This window comes from Littorina saxatilis, linkage group LG8 (genome assembly GCF_037325665.1).
Source record: "Littorina saxatilis isolate snail1 linkage group LG8, US_GU_Lsax_2.0, whole genome shotgun sequence".
Lineage (NCBI taxonomy): Eukaryota > Metazoa > Mollusca > Gastropoda > Littorinimorpha > Littorinidae > Littorina > Littorina saxatilis.
Window position 1 is genome coordinate 41,526,602 of NC_090252.1, and position 19,740 is coordinate 41,546,341.

A 19,740-nucleotide genomic window follows, 5' to 3' on the forward strand; every position below is an offset into this window, starting at 1 on the left:
TCGTATGGGCTTTGCCCTTCTTGTTTTCCTTATATCTGGAAAAAACAAACATTGCAAACTGATTCACACATTTTTCTGTTGTCAATTTATTCCAGCGACATGCCTACAGAACGATTTCCAGTGCTCCAATGGGCAGTGTATTCAGCAGGAATGGCTGTGTGACACTGAGAACGACTGCGGAAATAACGAGGATGAAGTAGGATGTCGTGAGTATTGATCGGCCGACTGTCTCACCACTACAGTTAATCAGTAATGTTGAAGATGGATTGGGTGTGTCCTATATCTGTCTGCTTGGGTATTACAGTCAAACCCGTCTGCAGTAAAAAAATAAAATAAAAATTAAAGTAAAAAAACTCTTTCAAGACCACCTAATCTAATACTCCTCCCCTAGTGAGACCTTGCTTTTACAGCCATTCTGTTCATTATAATCTCTGTAAATCTACCTCCATTTTAAAGACAGCCTTTTTTAAGACCTAATTTTCTCGGATTTTTTTAGGTCTTAAAAGGGGGGGGGCGGGGGGGGGGGGGGGGGGGGGTTCCACTGTATAACGACCACCCAAGGACCAAGGGGTCGTTATAGACAGGTGTTTACTATGGAAAGGTGAATTATATAGCATAAAAACTTCTCTGCGATCCTTGGGATGGTGGTTGTGATTAGGAATGTGGTCGCTTTGGAGATGTGATGGCAAGGGCAGGTTTGACTGTATTTCATTCCACTCTACTGCTGTCTGTCTCTTCCTGTGTCACCCTGTCTTTTTGTCTAGCGCCTAAACAGTGTGTATTGATGCTCCAAGCACAACAAGAAGAGGCAGGGAGAGATAGAAACAGAGAGAGGGGGAGAGAGAGACAGACAGACAGACAGAGAGAGAGAATATTAATTGAACTATATTATTAACGCGACAATGGCCTAGTGGTTATGACATTGGGCTCCAAAATGGAAGGTTAAGGGGTCGAATCCCAGCTTCACCTGGTGGGTTCAGACCAAACATTTGTTAAGAGCGGATGAAAATGTGCTGATCTCTCTGGTTCACTTTGTAGGCTTAATCCCCATGTATACCCACAAGTACAAGCTCAAATATGCACAAAAAGGATCCTGTATTTCATTTAAAGAAAAAGAAAACACACCAGTAACCAGGTTAGGTACGTTTATATCTAGGATCAATATTTCGGCACGTTAATAATAATAATAATAATAACGGGCATTTATAAAGCGCCTTATCAGAAGTTCAAAGCGCATGACAACAATACATGTACACAAAAATCATACAATCACTGTCAGATTCAAACAACACATCATGCACATCTCACATCCCCAGACTCTATACTAAGGAACTATCCGTAGTGTTGTTGGAACAAGTGAGTTTTCAAATTGGACTTAAAAGATGAAATGGATGGAGAGTGACGTAATTGAAAGGGGAGTGAATTCCATAACTGAGGTCCATAATACGAAAACGTGCGGAAGCCATGAGCCTTGCGTTTAAAGCGACCTTGACGGAGAAGTCGTTGCTGCCTTCTTCGGGATGCTAAGCTTATCATTTCCTGTATTTCATGTCAGATTGCAGTGGGTTATTGAATTTAATTAACCAAGCATGCATCCTCCCCCCAAAAGATATGGTGCGTTGACTGCCTAAATGGCAAGGGGAAAAACTGACCATACATGTAAATGCCCATTCGTGCAGCCCACATTGTACACCAACACAGGCTTTTTTAGACTGTGATCATGTGATGCTGTAGGGCCAGCAGTTTTTGAGACTGTGTGAAACGTGATTGTTTTACTTTTAGAGGCTGACTGCGGTTGGGGCCAGCAGTTTTTGAGACTGTGTGAAACGTGATTGTTTTACTTTTAGAGACTGACTGCGGTTGGGGCCAGCAGTTTTTGAGACTGTGTGAAACGTGATTGTTTTACTTTTAGAGACTGACTGCTGTGGGGCATGGCCAACAGTTTTTGAGACTGTGTGAAATGTGGTTGTTTTAGCCACGGACTGTTCCGGTGTCCACCAGTTCAAGTGCGCCAACAACAAGTGCATCACCATTGAGTTCCGCTGTGACGGAGACAACGACTGTCTCGACAACACTGACGAGCAGAGCTGTGGTACGTCTCCCTTAGAGATAATATTAGCTGACTACAGTGTATAATTATTATGATAAAGAGCTTATATAGCGCGAACCACAATTAACTGTGTTCTCCGCGCTTTACATATTAATTTCTGCCGTTTGAAATGAAATTGTTTACAGACAGACAGACAAACAGACATTTTTTACACACAATATATAACGCATTCACATCGACCAGCAAACCTCAAGCCTGTTAGGCGAGCCTTCACCTTTCACGGCCTATTATTCCAAGTCAAACGGGTATTTGGTGGACATTTTTATCTATGCCCATACAATTTTGCCAGGAAAGACCCTTTTGTCAATTGTGGGATCTTTAACGTGCACACCCCAATGTAGTGAACACGAAGGGACCTCGGTTTTTCGTCTCATCCGAAAGACTAGCACTTGAACCCACCACCTAGGTTAGGAAAGGGGGGAGAAAATTGCGGCCTGACCCAGGATCGAACACGCAACCTCTTGCTTCCGAGCGCAAGTGCGTTACCACTCGGCCACCCAGTCCAGTCCCAGTATAAGCGGAGGATAGTGCACAACAACACACAACAACTTGAACAAGTCGCGTGAAGCGATATAAAAACATTTAGTCAATCTGTAGGCATCAAACTAAAAGATCAACACCAAAAACCAGTCATCGCCGAGACTACATTCAGATAGTCTCGGCTAAACTTCCCCAAAGACCGAGACGGGTCCCGCTCGTCTCCGCGCAGCATGCAAACATTATACTCAACCTATTTTCTTTCATTCTGAGCGCGTTTTTCAAGTAAACATAACATATCTTTATATTTGTGAACACAGCAGCAGTACGCCTAGTGTAGAGATAAGCTGTATAAGTGGATGAAATTGGGGACAAAAAAGGGAGGGGGGGGGGGGGGGGTAGTTTGGAACAATTTAGCTGTGGTAGGTCTCCACTTAGAGATAAGCTGTATAAGGGGATGATAGTGCAAAACAAAACAAAAAAAGGGGGGGGGGGTGGGCTGGGAGGACATGGGAGTGTTAAACAAAGCTGCGCTATATCTAGCTTAGAGACATTTATAAGCTGTATGGGGGGAGGGGGGGGGGGAGAGGAAAAGTATTGAAGTAAAAGCTTTGGTATGTGTCGTGGACATATCAGCTATGTAAGTGGATAATAGTGCAGAGAGGGGATGGATGGGGGGAAGGGAGGGAGAGCTACTAACAAATTCAGCTGTGGTATATGTGGTGCAGGGTGATAAGCTAGATAACTGGTCCCTCTGCACAAAATGGGATGAAAGGGGTAGAGTAGAGGTAGCTAGATAACTGGTCCCTCTGCACAAAATGGGATGGAAGGGGTAGAGTAGAGGTACGGGTTGATGGGAGACTAGCTCCATTAGGGGTTGATAGTGCAGACAATTCAGATAAAGATTAACACAAATGTCATGGGTAAAAATTATTCGTAATAGAAATCCACTGTAATAAACATGAATGCTTCAAAGTGCCGGTTATTGAAAAAAAAGTGTGTTGGTTGCATAGCAGGTAAAATTAATCAAATTCAAAGACAGTATTAGTATGACTGACTGACTCAGAATTCCATTTCAGGCAAGACTGAATTTTAATCAAATCCGCAACTGTGTTTCACAATAAAATTTTCTTTGAAACGTCCGTTTATTCAGTATCTTTTGCTGCTGTATTTATGCTTGATTCATTCACTCATGCATTCTCTCCACCATTCAAATATTCAGATTTGCGAACTGTAAAAGATCCTGTTCTATGTGTTAGCTGGTATAGTTCCTTTCATTTATATCTTTTATGATACAGTAACACATTTTGCCACGCCCTTGCGGATCTGATATTAATTGTTAATTCATATGAGAATATTCTGATGCCTTAAAGTCACACTCTAAAGTCTCAGTGTATGCAGTCCCTGATGCATTCATCTGTGTTCTCATTCCATCATTCAGGGGCCAGGACTGCAATTGCATTTCAAAGACCCATTATGTTTGTTCTTTGATTCAGTCATGCTTTTGGTCCAACTTCAATAGCATTATTCAGCAAGACCGCTTCTGAGAATTTGCTTATGATGAGTTATTTCTGTTCAAACCTAGAGGTGAGAACGGAAAGTAGTCAGAACAGGAGAAAGATAGTTTTTAGTTTAAAATTCAGTAAAAATAAATGAATAAATGAAAGAGATTTACCTATGTTTGTTGTTGTATGTATGCTTGTTTGGCTGTTGTTAAGAAAACATAGATGCAATGCTCTGGACACCAGGAGCTTACTTCCCCTTTTTAAAACAGTTGATAGTTTTCAGGTAAATGTCCAAGTAAGAAGCAGCTGTTACAGTGGGACCCTTCTTGTAGGACCTTTAAAAATCTGAATAAATCAGGCCCTAAAAAACCGGCACAGTTGGCCTAGTGGTAAGGCGTCCGCCCCGTGATCGGGAGGTCGTGGGTTCGAACCCCGGCCGGGTCATACCTAAGACTTTAAAATTGGCAATCTAGTGGCTGCTCCGCCTGGCGTCTGGCAGTATGGGGTTAGTGCTAGGACTGGTTGGTCCGGTGTCAGAATAATGTGACTGGGTGAGACATGAAGCCTGTGCTGCGACTTCTGGCTTGTGTGTGGCGCACGTTAAATGTTAAAGCAGCACCGCTCTGATATGGCCCTTCGTGGTCGGCTGGGCGTTAACCAAAACAAACAAAGGCCCTTAAAAGGAGGGAGCCTTAAAATGGAGGTAAATTTACAGAGCTTATGAACGGAAAATCTAAAAAAGCAAAGTCTAAAAATGGAGGAAGTCTTAAATTGGGGTGTCTTTAAGGGGGGTTCCACTGTGTAGGATTTTGGGGAAGTTATGTCTGACTGTCTATGCTGTTTGTTTCAGACACCTGGCAGTGCCCTGTTGATGAGGTGAAATGTCCCAGCAGCCACCTGTGTATAGAAAAGGCCTGGCTGTGTGACGGAGACAACGATTGCCATGACAACTGGGACGAACAGCCGGCGAACTGTCCTGTAGCACCTGCTGGACGTCGTTAAGGTGTGAAATATTGTATGGATGTACGTTGGTGCCAAAAGTCAATGAAATCTGTTTCCGAACTCTGTTTCATATTTGTGTGAAACAGTTTTGTGAAAATAAACAAAAATAAAGGAGACTGAAAAGCATAGCATTCTGATCTTTTATTGTTTCAATTTGGTTCTCTTTTCTCTCTGCCCGTTCAAATTTTCAGTAACATTAGCTCTCACAGTTGTAGTAGTTCATCGACTCTTTAATGCTGGCAGTCATCCCTTATGCCAGCAGACAAAACCCAAGTGATTTCAGGTTCTTAATTTCGGTTATCTAGCGAATGTGTGCAAGACTTGTTGCTCTCAGGGACAAAAAAAAGTAGAATGGAAACGAAAAACAAAGAGATTTGTAAGTACATGCAAAAATTACTGTCTGCAAAGAGGACCAAAACCCAGTGCTTAAAATTTGAATAAGTATAATTATGGTAGTTTTCGTCGTGATTTGAGGCCTTTTTTTTTGTTTCCATTATAACTATCTGTTTAATTAGTTCTAGGGTTGGTGTTTTGTTTCCTTTTGTTTTTACATCTGCTTGACATTAGCTATCACTTTAACTCATTGTCTCCCAGGTACGGATATATCCGTTCCAACTCATATGGCTATCTGACCTGGTACAGATATATCCATACACACAGTCACTTCAGTCGCTTCCTGTAACGTCGATCCAACGCCTGCGTTCCAGCGTGTTGATACACAGTTACTACACAGTTACTACAATTCTGAGTGACCTGCTGCAGCACAGCTGGTCTCGGCTAAAATAACCTTGTTCAACATAGGTGGGGTAGAAAGTGTTTATTGACACAATAACAGGACTCCCCACCGATGCTTTACCTAGAGGGTCCTGCGACACCCAATTATAATTTATAATTATAATAAGGGGTCAAAGGACCTTTCAGTCGAATTTTAGACAGTCCCAAAACCGGAAGGACTTTTGGCAGTTCTGTGCGACCTTCACAAAAGTGTTATTTGTCATATCGGTTTGATTTCTCCGTAAATTTGTGTTGGCAGAGATCTGGCAGGACATTTCTTCGTCTTTGAACTACAGCCAAGTCTAGATTCTTGTCTATTCTGTATGGAAACTAGCAGACAATTGCATCAGTAAAGACGTTATGCATGATAACACAAATTTAGTGCGGCCCAGGACCCGCTCTTTCCAAGCATAGTGCATCACGGAACCCCCTTCAAGAATTGGTAGTAAGTATTTTGCGCCTTCTAGTGCGTAAAGGACGCAGGGACACACAGTTTGGGGAGCCCTGCAGTTACAAACCGAAAATCAAACTATGTATGGTGGCTTTTGTTGTGATTTGAGGCCATATTTTTTTGCCATTATAACTATCTCTTTAATTAGTTCGAGGGTTGTTGTTTTTTGGGTGGGTTTTTTTCCACCTGCTTGACATTAGTTAATGATTGTAACAGTGAATGAAGGTAGCGAAGAGCACAATTCTGGCAGGGTATAACAGTCTGAATTGACCCATACCCCCCGCGGGTTAGGGGGAAGAATTTACCCGATGCTCCCCAGCATGTCGTAAGAGGCGACTAACGGATTCTGTTTCTCCTTTTACCCTTGTTAAGTGTTTCTTGTATAGAATATAGTCAATGTTTGTAAAGATTTTAGTCAAGCAGTATGTAAGAAATGTTAAGTCCTTTGTACTGGAAACTTGCATTCTCCCAGTAAGGTCATATATTGTACTACGTTGCAAGCCCCTGGAGCAATTGATTAGTGCTTTTGTGAACAAGAAACAATTAACAAGTGGCTCTATCCCATCTCCCCCCTTTCCCCGTCGCGATATAACCTTGAACGGTTGAAAACGACGTTAAACACCAAATAAAGAAAGAAAAGAAAGAATTGACCCATGACTAGCGATCTTACAAAATGCATTTCCTGAATCAGTGATGCAAATTGTCTCCCCTGCCCGAGGGGCAGTGCTGCTGTTTAGACTCTTTAAACAATTGCATGAAATTAATTCAGGAAGGTGATGATTTTTTTAATATAGAATGCGTACAGGCAAACACACAAGCTGCTTTAATTGACACCAGAGAAAAGCGCCAAAGTAGGGATCCATATCAATAACATGTACATGTATTGTGTAGGGCAACTGGTTTATTGTATACGTTATTTGTATTTTTGACTGAAATATGACATTTTACACAAATCAGGACAGTCAGTGTTCCACCCAGCTGTCGAGGTGAACAATGACTGTTGAGATCTGTGTAAAATCATCATATTTTGGTCAAAAATGTATGTATTCCCTTTATTTTTTCGATTGAATCATGAATGCACACTCTTTGTAGTCGTGACTAGCCACCTAACGAACATTGACGGGAAGATGACTCCTCAATTGACTTTGATGTCAAAAAAAAGTCATACATCCACAACCTAATGGCAAATCGCCATGCACATATATAGGTGTTGTTATTGAGTTTAACAAATAAAGATAAGCCTGAGTGCAGTTACACGTATCCTATTCAATAATGTACAGGCTGCGCATATAAAATACAGTGGTACCCGCCTAGTGAGGTCCCTCAAATGAGAGGACACCTTGTGAAAGGACACTGTTCATTACTTTATCATCCCAATGCTGGGAAATTCGGGTCGCTTCCTCCCAGTGGAAAGCTAGCAGCAACAAGAGTCGCGCTACCCAGGTGTGTGCGTGTTTAGGTGTAATCAGCCACCTGCACTTATGGCAGAGTGACCGAGGTCTTTTACGTGCCACTGTGGTGACACGGGGTGGGACATGGATACCGTCTCTGAGTTTGCACATTACGTTGACCCGAGTGTGTCCCTGTTTGGATTCGAACCCGTGACCCTAGGATCACAAGTCAAGTGCTCTACCAATTAAGCAACCCGGGCCCAAGCTGGTTGTCCTGTTTTCTATTATCTCAACCAAAGTATACCTGTCATGATATACGTACCACCTGCGATTTTGGGACACTTTTGGCTGGTCGGAAGGGTGTCCTTTCATCGCAGGTACCACTGTATGCATAGATAGACACACCTAGAATAACTTTGCCGACTTGGTATGCAAGAACTTCAAATTAATTGGATGCGTTCGTTGGCGTGACACAAGGTACCTAACGTTGCCCCTCCGGGCAAAGGTAATCACTTTGATGTTGGGGAGGGGGGGGGGGGGGGGGCGGTGGGTGTGTTGGATGAAAACACTACATGTACATTCGGGTGATGGCTCATCGGAGTGTAAATCGAAGTTGCACAGCAACGCAAGACGGTGAGCAATAATAGGGGGTGAATTGTGCTTACAAAATACTGCACACGTGCGTTCACTGTTCTTCACATACGCATCAGGTGTGTAAGTGTGTGCGTATGACAATGTCCGTGTGTGTGACAGTGTCACAGTGTGCGTTTGTGCGTGCGGTGTGTGTGTGTGTGTGTATGCTAGACTTATTGATAGCAAAAAGTAATAGCACATTTTTTGTTCTTAGCTTTAAAACTGCTAAACTTCTAAATATCTAACAGAATCAAGTCTTATAGGGGAGGGCAGGGCACCCATGAGTAAGAAGTGAATTAACAGATATTGAGTTGAACAAAAAATATTTAAGAAACAAAATAGAACAAATAAACAACACACTTAAAGGGTCTTCCAAAATGGACTCCAATGTTCTCCCAAACCGAATCGGCGTATGGCTGCCTGAATGGCGAGGTAAAAACGGTCATACACGTAAAAACCCACTCGTGCAAACACATGAGTGAACGTGCGAATCTCAACTCATAAACGAAGAAGAAGAAGGACTCCACTGTAATTTTAAATCTACTGTTACGTTGCCCCGTTGACATTGTCAAGCACGTACACAAGATTACTTCCTCAGCTAAAACTCCGCGTACTCATGAAAAGGAGATGTCACTCACCCCAACCCCCACCCCGGGAAAACAGTACAAAACACGAGGGGGTGAGCAAACGGGGAAAAGGCGGGAAAATGTATGACCTTATAGGAGAGAAAACAAAAACCGACATACTGGAGAGCGGAAACATAAAAGCTGTACCCCCCGGGGGGAAACAGTGCTAAACAGGGAGGGCAACGGGGAAAAGGCGGGAAAATGTATGACATTGTAGGAGTGAGAATGAAAGGCACAGTGCAGCTCACAGCCTTCGTTTTGCGTTTTTGTTGCAGCTGAGTGCATTTACAGTTCAAAAATCCTCCTATGGTAGTAAAACAAACCCAAAACTACCCAACGACGACATCTGTGAAGCTCGACAGTTTCTTGTTCACGCGAGTGCATAAATTAACCTAGTTATTACGTGGTGTTTGGTCGGAGTTCGATTCAACCGAGTGATTCCGGCCTCCATTTTGTTTTACACAAACTCATGATGATGTCTGACATAGTTTGCTAGTGACGTGTCTTTTTGTGCACGATGTGGTGATCTACCTGATCTAAATTTAGATCCAAAAATAGGTAAAGACCAGCCGGGTCCGAGTACGAAATTAATTCTTTAAAAAATCGCAGTTCTTGATTCTTTGGGTGCAAGTCAATGAAACTTGGTAGTTCTTCTAACGGATAGCTGCCTGAGGTATGACTAAAAGCCCCAGGGGCTCCGTGCACCTGGATTTGACAAGTTCAACAAAAACGCAAAACGAAGGCTGTGAGCTGCACTGTGCCTTTAAAACCGACATACTGGAAGGGCGGGAAGATAAAGCTGTATTGTATCAGGACAACCGTTTGGTTCCAGGTCACATCCGCTGGTAGAATGTGGTGGCCCACACAGACTTTATGTTGATATCCCCTTTCCCAGCTGATGTCTCCATTATACCGGGGCAGCTAAATAACGTTACATGGGGGTGGGGGGGGGGGGGTTATAAGACGAGATTTTAAAGGCACAGTAAACCTCCCGTAAACCATCACAGATACTGTCAGGCTTTTACACACCGTACAAACATCCTTTCATTTAAACACTCACCGCTTGAGAAACATCCTAGCGTAAAGAGCGAAACATTTTCAAAGAATTTATTTTTGCGTGGTTTATCTTACCCCTGAGCCATCGTGAACCCGTGTGATCAAGTTTCCCTTTTTCACAATGTAGTCGCCAGTTAGTAATTTGAATGCGACTCGATGTGAGCTTATCTGCAATAGCACATTATTATGTACCTCTGACTATGCACGAAACAAACGGCTGTGGTTCACAAGAACTCTAGCGATGGCTTTTGACTGTTCAGAGGAACTTGCGATAGGTATACACCACGGTCGTCTGCTACGAGAACCACGACCTTGCGTGACCCTCCCTGCTTCCGGGCTTTTCTTTTTTCAAACTTTCAAAACTTCGAATTGTACTGATCTTGTCTTGATGAAAAAAGAATTCTTTTATGATTTAAGAATGTTTGTGTAACAAGCTGTCAATTCATTTTATTTAGATTTTAAAAGTTAGGTCTAGCGCCAAAACGCACCACGGTCCGATTGTCTGAGAGACAATCCGCAAAATTAATTCTTTGAAAATTGCTCGCTCTTTACGTAGGGCACCTGGGATGTTCCCGTTTGGTGAGCGTTCAAATGGAAGGGTGTTTGTACTGTGTGTAAAAGCCTGACAGTATCTGTGATGGTTTACTGGAGGCGTAGGGCTGTGCCGTTAACCTGCTGTGTCTGCCCATAGACCAAATAGTCTATGGTCTGCCATATGCACCGCGTATGTTGCATTAATGGGATTCTATTGATATGGGGTTTAAAAGGAAAACATCTGCGCGGCAAGAATTAGTGAAAAGGAGAAAGATTTTGCGGCCGAGGGTATTTTCTCTCTCCGACCAAAGACGCAAATGACGGAACTATGCTCACTTTTAGATCTCATTCTGCCAATAAATGTCACTAAACTCATTCTTTGCATTGAAAAAATTATTTGTGTATCAAATATAACTCAGTAAATAATGACACTGGATTGTGAGCTTTGAATTTACAACGCTGAAGTTCAACATGACCACTGATAGTACATGTATGACTTGAAATCCTGCACCCTTTGCCTCACGTACTTATGTCATTAACAAGGAAACTAAAAATAAAAATAAATAGAAATTCAATTTCTTCCGGAGGGGGGGGGGGGGGGATTTGCCCCCTTCGGCCACCTACTGGGACGCTGCTCAGTCCTGGACCTTGCCATATCACTTTTTGTCTGTTGCATCTGCCGATTCCAATGCCTGTTATGAGCATGTCACAGATTCAGCGACCTTTTTGGCGGATTTGACTTTGAGCTCTCACTGGACTCCCATTTATTCATTTCCTGATGACACATCGCGAAACTCAAGGAGCGTGGGTTTCGAAAGCTCAGTTATACGTGCACGGTTCAAACGTGACAGGAAATATCCTTGACGTTGGACGGATGCACACTTGCACGAACTACAGGGGACCAATGGACAGTCTTTTCCTTTTCATGTCTCTGTAACGTGACAAGAGGCTGGGTCGTTCGACTACAGTGGACATAAACAACAAATCATCAACAACAAAATTAAAAACAAAATCAGAGAAAATCCGGTCCTAAAACTTAGAGACTGAGTCTGAAAATGGGCTAAGATATTAAGAGATTCTAAAGAACATCTGAAACGAACATGGTCTGAAAGGGGGGGGGGGGGGGGGGGGGAGAGAGGATGGATGGGGGTTCCACTGTATGTTCTAAACAGGAAGCCTGGTAGTTCAGTTGGTGGAGTATTATACTTGTGATCATCAGGTCACATGTTCGAATCCGTGCCGGGAACTATGACACAGAGCAAGTTTATTTTCAGACTCAGGGCTGATATCCGGTATCCATGTGTCCACCCGTGTCACCGCTGCGGCATGTAAAAGACCTACCAAAGTGCAGGTGGCTGATCAGTTCCACCTACACACGCACGCACCTGGGTTACGTTTGTTGCTGCTAGCTTTCCCCTACTGGGCGGCATTCAGCGATCCGCGTTTGCCAGCAATGGGATATACCCAGTATTGTCAGGAAGATTGGACTAAAAAAAACACAAAAATTTGGCTGTTTTAATGCAGGTGACGAGCGTCCATTTTCTCGTTATAGCCGTTCTCAGTGGAGATTTTCAAGTTCAAAGCAGACTGAATGAGGTCAGTTGAACAATCAGGTGTCAGTGGAAAAATATGTCCCGCTATAACTGCCCCCCCCCCCCCCCCCACCCCAAGGCCCCCACCCCGCCTGTCTCGTGTTCATACCCTTCATCCCACTGCCGCGACAGTCCACATAGTATCGTTACTCAGGCGATTTCCTCTTTACAAAAAAAACCCCACTGACACAGAAGAACAAATGCTTTGTGGTTTTCCTCAGGCAACCTACTAGTTTCGGCACACAAAGCCTGAAATGAATGGGGGGGGGGGGGGGGGGGGTCGCAGGCGTTCCACATTTTCAAATTGCACACACACGCGCGAGCACACACACACATACACGCGTCCCACATTTTCAAATTACACACATGCACGCGTTCCAGATTTGTCAAATGGCGCACACGCTAACACAAACACATTTTTTTTAAGATAAAGCAGGATTGTGTATCTGAGGGGTCGAGGACTGGGTTTCTCTGGTGACACTACAGGGTCGCTTTCCCTCCACTTTAGTCAAGGCCTTTCCTCCCAAATCATGTGTGCACTATAGCTTACAGTCTCTGGTACAGGGGCGGTCTGGGGTTTCCGGAAACCCCCCTCCCCCAGCCAAAAAAAAAAAAAAAATGGTGGGTTTTTTTGGGGTATTAATCAGTGACAAAATCTGCTGCCTGAAACTGGTAATGATCATCCTCAGAATGCACCAGATTGCACCATTTCGCATCCTTTTTTTCAAAATTTTCTGGGGGGGGGGGGGGCATGCCCTCGGACACCCTTAGCAAGCTAGGCGCTTCGCGCTGTCGACGCGGCGCTTTGCGCCTTCACACCCATATTTTTACAATATACTTTGGGACCCCCCCCCCCCCCCCCCATAAAATGAACTGATCCGCCCCTGTGGTATCACTTATCCCAGTACTGAAACAGGTCTTTGCTTTCATAGATGCATTTACACACGCACACGGTTTCAGATGCCATCTAACTTTTATTCGTCAGTTGAAGGGGTGATATCCGGAGTTACACGAACATCAGTAACGACCACAGTAACGACCACATAGCACGAATGACCTAAATTGTGTAAGTTACCATCCTTTTGCATGGTTTTAAAACCTGAAGGGACACAGTATAGTATCGAAAGCCATAAGGTTCAAAACAGGTCTGCGCGTAAGAAATATTTCTTGCTCGAGTAATACATATCTATTGCGCAAATAATAAATTTTTTATTTACGACCGCAATAAATATGTATTACGCGCGTAAGAAATAAAATTGACTACGCACGTTGGTAATAAAGGCTTTTTTGGTACGAGCGTAGTAAGTGTATGTGTTACGGGGGTTGACCTGTTCAGAGCCAAATGGCTTTCAATAGTATACTAACTTGTCTTCAGTCCTCAGTGCAGAGGACAAGTTCGTCCAGTCTTACAAACTATTAAATGTTATAAATATATTATATATAATTATAAATATAATATTGCACAAACTCCCCTCACGCCCTCAATGTTTTCACTCAACTCAGTATAAAGTAACTTGTAAAATGCTGACACACACACATCAAATAAAAATCCACACCTCTTCATTGTTGGGAGGACTGCCTTCCTGTGAAGATTGTACCAGCACGTAATATCAAAATAACAACTATACTGACCAGACAATATTCAAAACGAAAGGAAAAAAGAAAATGAAAACACAACCACAGATTACAAAAACAATCTGTTTGAGATTCCACAATTTCAAATGCATTAAAACGTATAAACTATAATATGCAAATAGAAAAAAAATGTAAAACATAATCCCCCAAGTGGATATTGACCAGAACACATGCCCACTCTAGAGTCACTCTAGATCCTATACAATAATCGTTTAAGTACACATACAACATTTTAAATACTGTCCTGTTCGCTGTTTTCCTGTTCAAAGTCCGAATAGCATGAATTAATAAACCAAATGCTCTCTCTCTCTCTCTCTCCCCCTCCCCCCCCCCCCCCTCTCTCTCTTTCAACGAGAATTGGTCCTATACGCAAATTGTAATATAGCATTTCAGTCAACGAAGCCGGTGTTTATAAAATTCTTTCTGGACTTCCTAGTATCAGTAGCTCAGATAAGCGATCAGTTCACGCCCTCTCCCTCCAAGTTGAACGTTTTGCCACAAACCTGTTATCTCCTGTCCAACACACACACAGAGTCACTAAGCTCACCATACTTTAAACATCCATTCCCTCCCGTGTAAACGCTTATACTCTCGCTATTTCAGGTCTGTTCGGTATTTTACATGGGATAAGACCATTTCTCCACACAGACAAAATACCACAAAATCCACAACCTAGTTACTTTTTTGTGCCGCCGGGCTAGGATTTTTTTGTATAATGAATTAATTTCGTATTTGACACCAGTGCCAATCTGCGAATGAAAAAGCAAGGAACTTTTGTTTTTGTTATTTTGTACAGTGGAACCTTCCCTTTTAGTCCTCCAAAACTCTGAAAAAATCAGGTCTTAACTTTCAATGGGTGTACAATTACAGATGCTATGGACAGAAACTTTGAGAAAACAGGGTATGAAAAGGTCCGAGGGAGTCTTAAATCAGGAGTCTTAAGGGGGGGTCCACAGTGAGCGTGCACGTTGAAGGATCCGCGTATCCCATGTAAAAGCCCGAACACATCTGTGATGGTGTACACGGGAGCCCCATACCACAATAATTATTTCACAGAAGACCGAAAAAGACTCTTAAACAAGATTGCACGTTCCCGTAGACTAGTAGCGCTGTCAGCACCTCCCTCCGGCACAAGTCCCCTTCCTCTATCCTTCAATCCCTTTTCGGGGACCTCTAAAACAGCCGCCTGCTCCTCGTAACTCAATCCCATGCTTGGGATTTCGTCCAAACTGTCCATGTCTTCCTCGCTCATCCCTTCCCGCGGGACTGCTTCGTTGTTTCGGTGTCTACGTGGCGCAGCCACTAGGAGCTCTTCTTCTAAGCCACGTGATCGCCTTTCAACCTTTCGATGCTCCACGTGCATTATGGTAATTATGCAGATGACCTCTACCGTCACGAGAGCAGCGAGAAAAATGGCGAACTTGGTCTGATCCCGCCGAAAAGAAGGCATGATGACAAGCAACTTATATAGCTGCTCGGTAGAGTTCTGACGATACTGCTCAGTACATATGGACGGCAAGAAACCAGAGATCATTCCTTCAGCGAGATGGACATTCTAATATCCGATGAAAGAAACACGTACAAGATGGCGCTGTCTTAATTGGCTTGGCTGTAAACGTTCACATATCAAGTTTCTCTAGTTAAATGGAAACCACATTACTGACCGTACTTCAGGTTTCATCGATATGTGTTAAAGCCAGTAATGGGCTTGTAGTGAGACGACCATGTCATTACAACTCTAAGAATGTCATTTCCGGCGTACAAAGCAGAGTATAGTCATCTTCCAGGAAACGAGCCAGACAACAATCGGCCAACGACCGAAGATACTAGTGAGACTTAGCTAAGTCAGTGTTTCCAAAATAGGTAGCGTAAGTTGTCTGATTTCATGGCAACTTCAAGTACTGGTATTCCGAAAGAAAAAAATCAGTGTCCCGGCAATTTGAATAGATCTGTTTCTGCACCGGGTTCCTCACTTGGCCACACAGCCACATTGATGAAGCATATAGTAGAGCCCTAGTACTCTGTTTCCACAGCTTGCTCTGTAAGTCTGATGCAAAGCGGCAGACTCTGTCAGAATCCTGCCTTGTCAGACTTTTGTGTCCTGTGAGTCCCCGAACCATACGTCAATATCTCGAGCAAAGCCATGGACATACTGGTGTTTGCTGCCACACGATTTCCAGTCGCATTCTTTCACGAGACCATGCTTGTCTTCAAAGCAACCCCCTTGTCTGTGACTGCAGCAGCCACCGCATCTGAAACATGGTAATGAGAATGATATTTACAGATACATTCGTCAGTGTCATGGCAAAATACAGCATTGTTGGCACTAAATTTCCATTTCAGAAACTATAACAACGACATAACTCTAAATCCCATCACGACTGCAGATTAACACACCCAGCAATGCCCACTGACTGATCTGTTATAAAAACAACAGCCCACCCACAACAACAACAACACAACAAACACCACCAGATTCACACACGTACACAAAAAAGAAGTATGACCGAACTCATATCATAGATGATGGCGACGACATGAAAGTTCTCATTTATATCAAGTATCCCTTTGCAAGGTGCTACACACGCACTCGCAAAAACAAGAAATATACGAAGAGACCTGGCTTCGGTGGTAGGTAAATTTAAGTTGTGATCTAGTTTTGACACAAAACCACTGATCTAAATTGTTTTCACACGCTTCATTTACACCTGAACATGCACACACAAAAACTGCTATGCACTTCTTCATCCAATACGTTGCTTCCAGTAAATACTATTCAAGAAAGGTTCCTTTACTTCAGTGAGTTATTGTTTTAAAATAAGTTTAAAGCACAAAATAAAAGTAGCTCTTCAATGTACAATGTGGAGAACATGTATAGGGAGATGAAGCAGCTGCACTTGCACTGTTACTAAGTGTTAGATACCGAAAGTAGCTTTGTTGCGACCGGCATCTCGTCATCGACGCTTTTCTGGAAATGACCTGGGCTTTGTTGGAATTCCAACAATGGCCGCCATTTTAGGAATTCCAACTTTGCGCTACGCGATTCTAGAAATGTACCGCGCGCATAGTGAGAATTCTGCTCTTTCTTAGAATGCGATGTAAAATGAAACAAGTCATGATGCCCTATGATGATCCTTGTGTTTTAAAGTGATCAATGCTTAGTCTTGAAAAAGCAGATGCATTGTATAACGCACCAAACCAACCGAATTACAATAAGCAAAATCACTTTTGATAACCGTTCGGCGGGCTGTAACAAGACAGTTCAACGACCCATCCCACTCGACCAGGGACCTATATTAGATTCTAATATAGGTCTACCAGGGACCTATATTTATGTCTATGGGTCTACGCACTCGACCAAAACGCACCAATTTTACGTAATTTTTAACGTTTCAGATCTTACATTTTACAAAAACACAACAAGAGTGTTCCGATATTACTTTTCACTGGTAACTATCGATTGTAATATTTTTTTACTCAGTCTTAACTGATTATATATTAAACTCACAGTCTCTCTGGGCTGCAGAGACAGCATTACGTCCCTTTACTGAGTAGGCTCTTGTCACTGCATGGTAATCTAGGCTCTTGAAACGTGAAGTGCAAGTCTGTGCGCTATATTGATGTGATTGATTGTTGCAAAATTTTGATTCAAATTAAAGATGATTTCAGCCTGTTGTAACAAACTAACACTCTACTCTGAGAAAAAAAATCATTGTGTTCAAAATAGATCGAGACAGCAGCAACTAGCTAGTCTAGCTAGCTGCATGCGCTGACTGACTATTAGGGTTTAACGTCCTCTTAGACCATCTGGTCTATATTGGGACAGGTATTGGTAATACGCTGAAGATATGGTGTGATACTTTGATTCGAACAAGCCCGCTGTGGCTGTCTTCTTCGACACACCAGCATTGGGTTTGTCTTGTCAAAGTATCGAAATACGATCATGATAATCAGAGACGAGAGATGATGCATGCGTGTCTTCGTGTTTTCCAAGCCCTGAGACTTTCGCTGTGAACGTGGGATCTTTTTCGTGCGCATGTGTGCACACGGGGGTGTTCGGACACCGAAGAGAGCCTGCACAAAGTTGACTCCGAGAAATAAATCTCTCGCCGAACGTGGGGATCGAACCCACGCTGATAGCGACCAACTGGCTACAAAGCCAGCGCGCTACCAACTCAGCTACGTCCCCGCCCCCTGCATGCGCTGAGTGAATTGTTACACAGTGTACCCCCCCCCCCCCCTCCCCCCAATTCAAGACTTCCCCTGTATAAGACCTTGCTTTTTCATATACCTTATTCATGACCTGTGAAAAGGGTATACTTTGTGCCAGTCGAAGGGTTGCCATTCCTAGAACGAGGCACCTCGTTTCCGGAAATGCGGCGCTTTGTTGGAAATCAAATGAGGTTTTGGGAAATCCCGATTATTCCAACTCTGCCCCGGATTCTTACTTTGCGTCCAACAGCTTTCACATTGATTATGTCCCCTGAATTTCGGAACCGGCAGTTGCCTCCCTTGCATTTACAAACTCGCCCATACACACGATATTGATGAGACACTTTCTACCCCCCACCCCTCTTTCCTCAACATGTTTTGGAAGAAGGGTATCAGGGGTATTGCTTGGGTTTTGGAGTATGTCATGTTCACTTCAGGCAGAAGGCTACTTAATTGATCAATTTATACACAGCAACAGAGACATAGACTATACAATGTATGTCTCTGACAGCAATAAAGCCTCAAGAACTGGTATGACAGCATCATCATATAAATTATAATGAAGCAGTTGAGTTCCACTTGTTAGGTTTTCAAAAATATGCTGTGCAAATTCAAATGCAACTTGCAAGTTATTTTATCATTCCATAGCCCCCCAAAGTCCACTTGCAGGTTTACAATGTTATTTTCTCCTATAATTATCCTACCTCCACCTTTCCTCTATTCATTTATTCACAGAGAGAGACAGAGGGGGGGGGGGGGGGGAGGGGAGAGAGAGACAGGGAGAGAAACAGAGACAGAGAGAAAAAGAGACACTTCTGGAAGTAGAGTATATCTTGAGTTCGACATGTAATTGTAAACGAATATAAATTTAAGGCAATGTGCGGCAGTATCAATCATTTCCCAAATTAAACTAGGAGAATACATGTATGGAATAACTTAGTTTTCTGGGTAGTTATTGAAGTGACTTATAAAAATTAATGAAAAAAATTGTGAATACTAATGGATATATAGACTGCCATTGCTATGGAAACTGGCATTAACAGCGCCATATTGGATTTCTAGGAAACGGTTTTACAGCAACATCATACATCAGAAATTCATAATACTTGGCACATGTATTATCTCTACAATCATATAGAACGACTCTTTGACAAAAGACTACAGTTGAATTTAAATTAATTTTTGTAATGAATATGCGGTAAGAAATTCATTAATCCTTATTCAGTGTTGTTGCCAGGCCTCGGTCTTCGGTCTCTGACGCATTCCTTTCTGATTTGACGCATTGGACCTAGCCTTGTCCGGTCGATGGACAGATAGTTTTTACGTTTTGGTGGTCAACTGACCGATGCATATTCGTACAAGGCGGACAAGGTTTGCAATGAATGGAATGGGAGTTGCAAAGTCGGAAAACAAACCCCGATCGAAATGCTCATGTTTGCTACGAGTGAAAATGCATTCGGTGTCGAGTCCGTGTTTGTCGTCATTGACACTCGAGGCTGCGTTTACGGAAATACCCTATCCAGCCGGTGTACCTATTTACCGAAAACGGCACAAACAGCGAAAAGTTCATCAATATAATACTACGGCATGGTAATGCGAAGATCAGGTAGGATCCCTACATTCGCACATCGGGGACTCTATTGGAAAGGGTAGGCCAGGAATGTCAGGCTCTTTGTCCTCGCAAAGTTTATGAACAATTAAAACTAGGAAGCGACATCAAAGCAATGCCAAAGGACTTGAAA

General features: G+C 43.0%; 1 protein-coding gene across 3 annotated transcripts in view; it reads left to right on the forward strand.

The window, feature by feature from the left end:
- Nucleotides 1-5,222, forward strand: part of LOC138973591 (low-density lipoprotein receptor-like) — a 35,606-nt gene extending 30,384 nt beyond the window's left edge. For 2 of the 3 annotated variants that reach the window (XM_070346303.1, XM_070346305.1), the window contains exons 2-4: nt 96-206; nt 1,976-2,092; nt 4,943-5,222. In XM_070346303.1, the coding sequence (XP_070202404.1) occupies nt 96-206; nt 1,976-2,092; nt 4,943-5,094 (380 nt within the window). In that variant the 3' untranslated portion in view covers nt 5,095-5,222. Of the gene's footprint in view, nt 1-95; nt 207-1,975; nt 2,093-4,942 lie in introns of those variants that run through there. The other variant, XM_070346306.1, reaches the window with a different exon arrangement.
- Nucleotides 5,223-19,740: the final 14,518 nt, after the last annotated feature.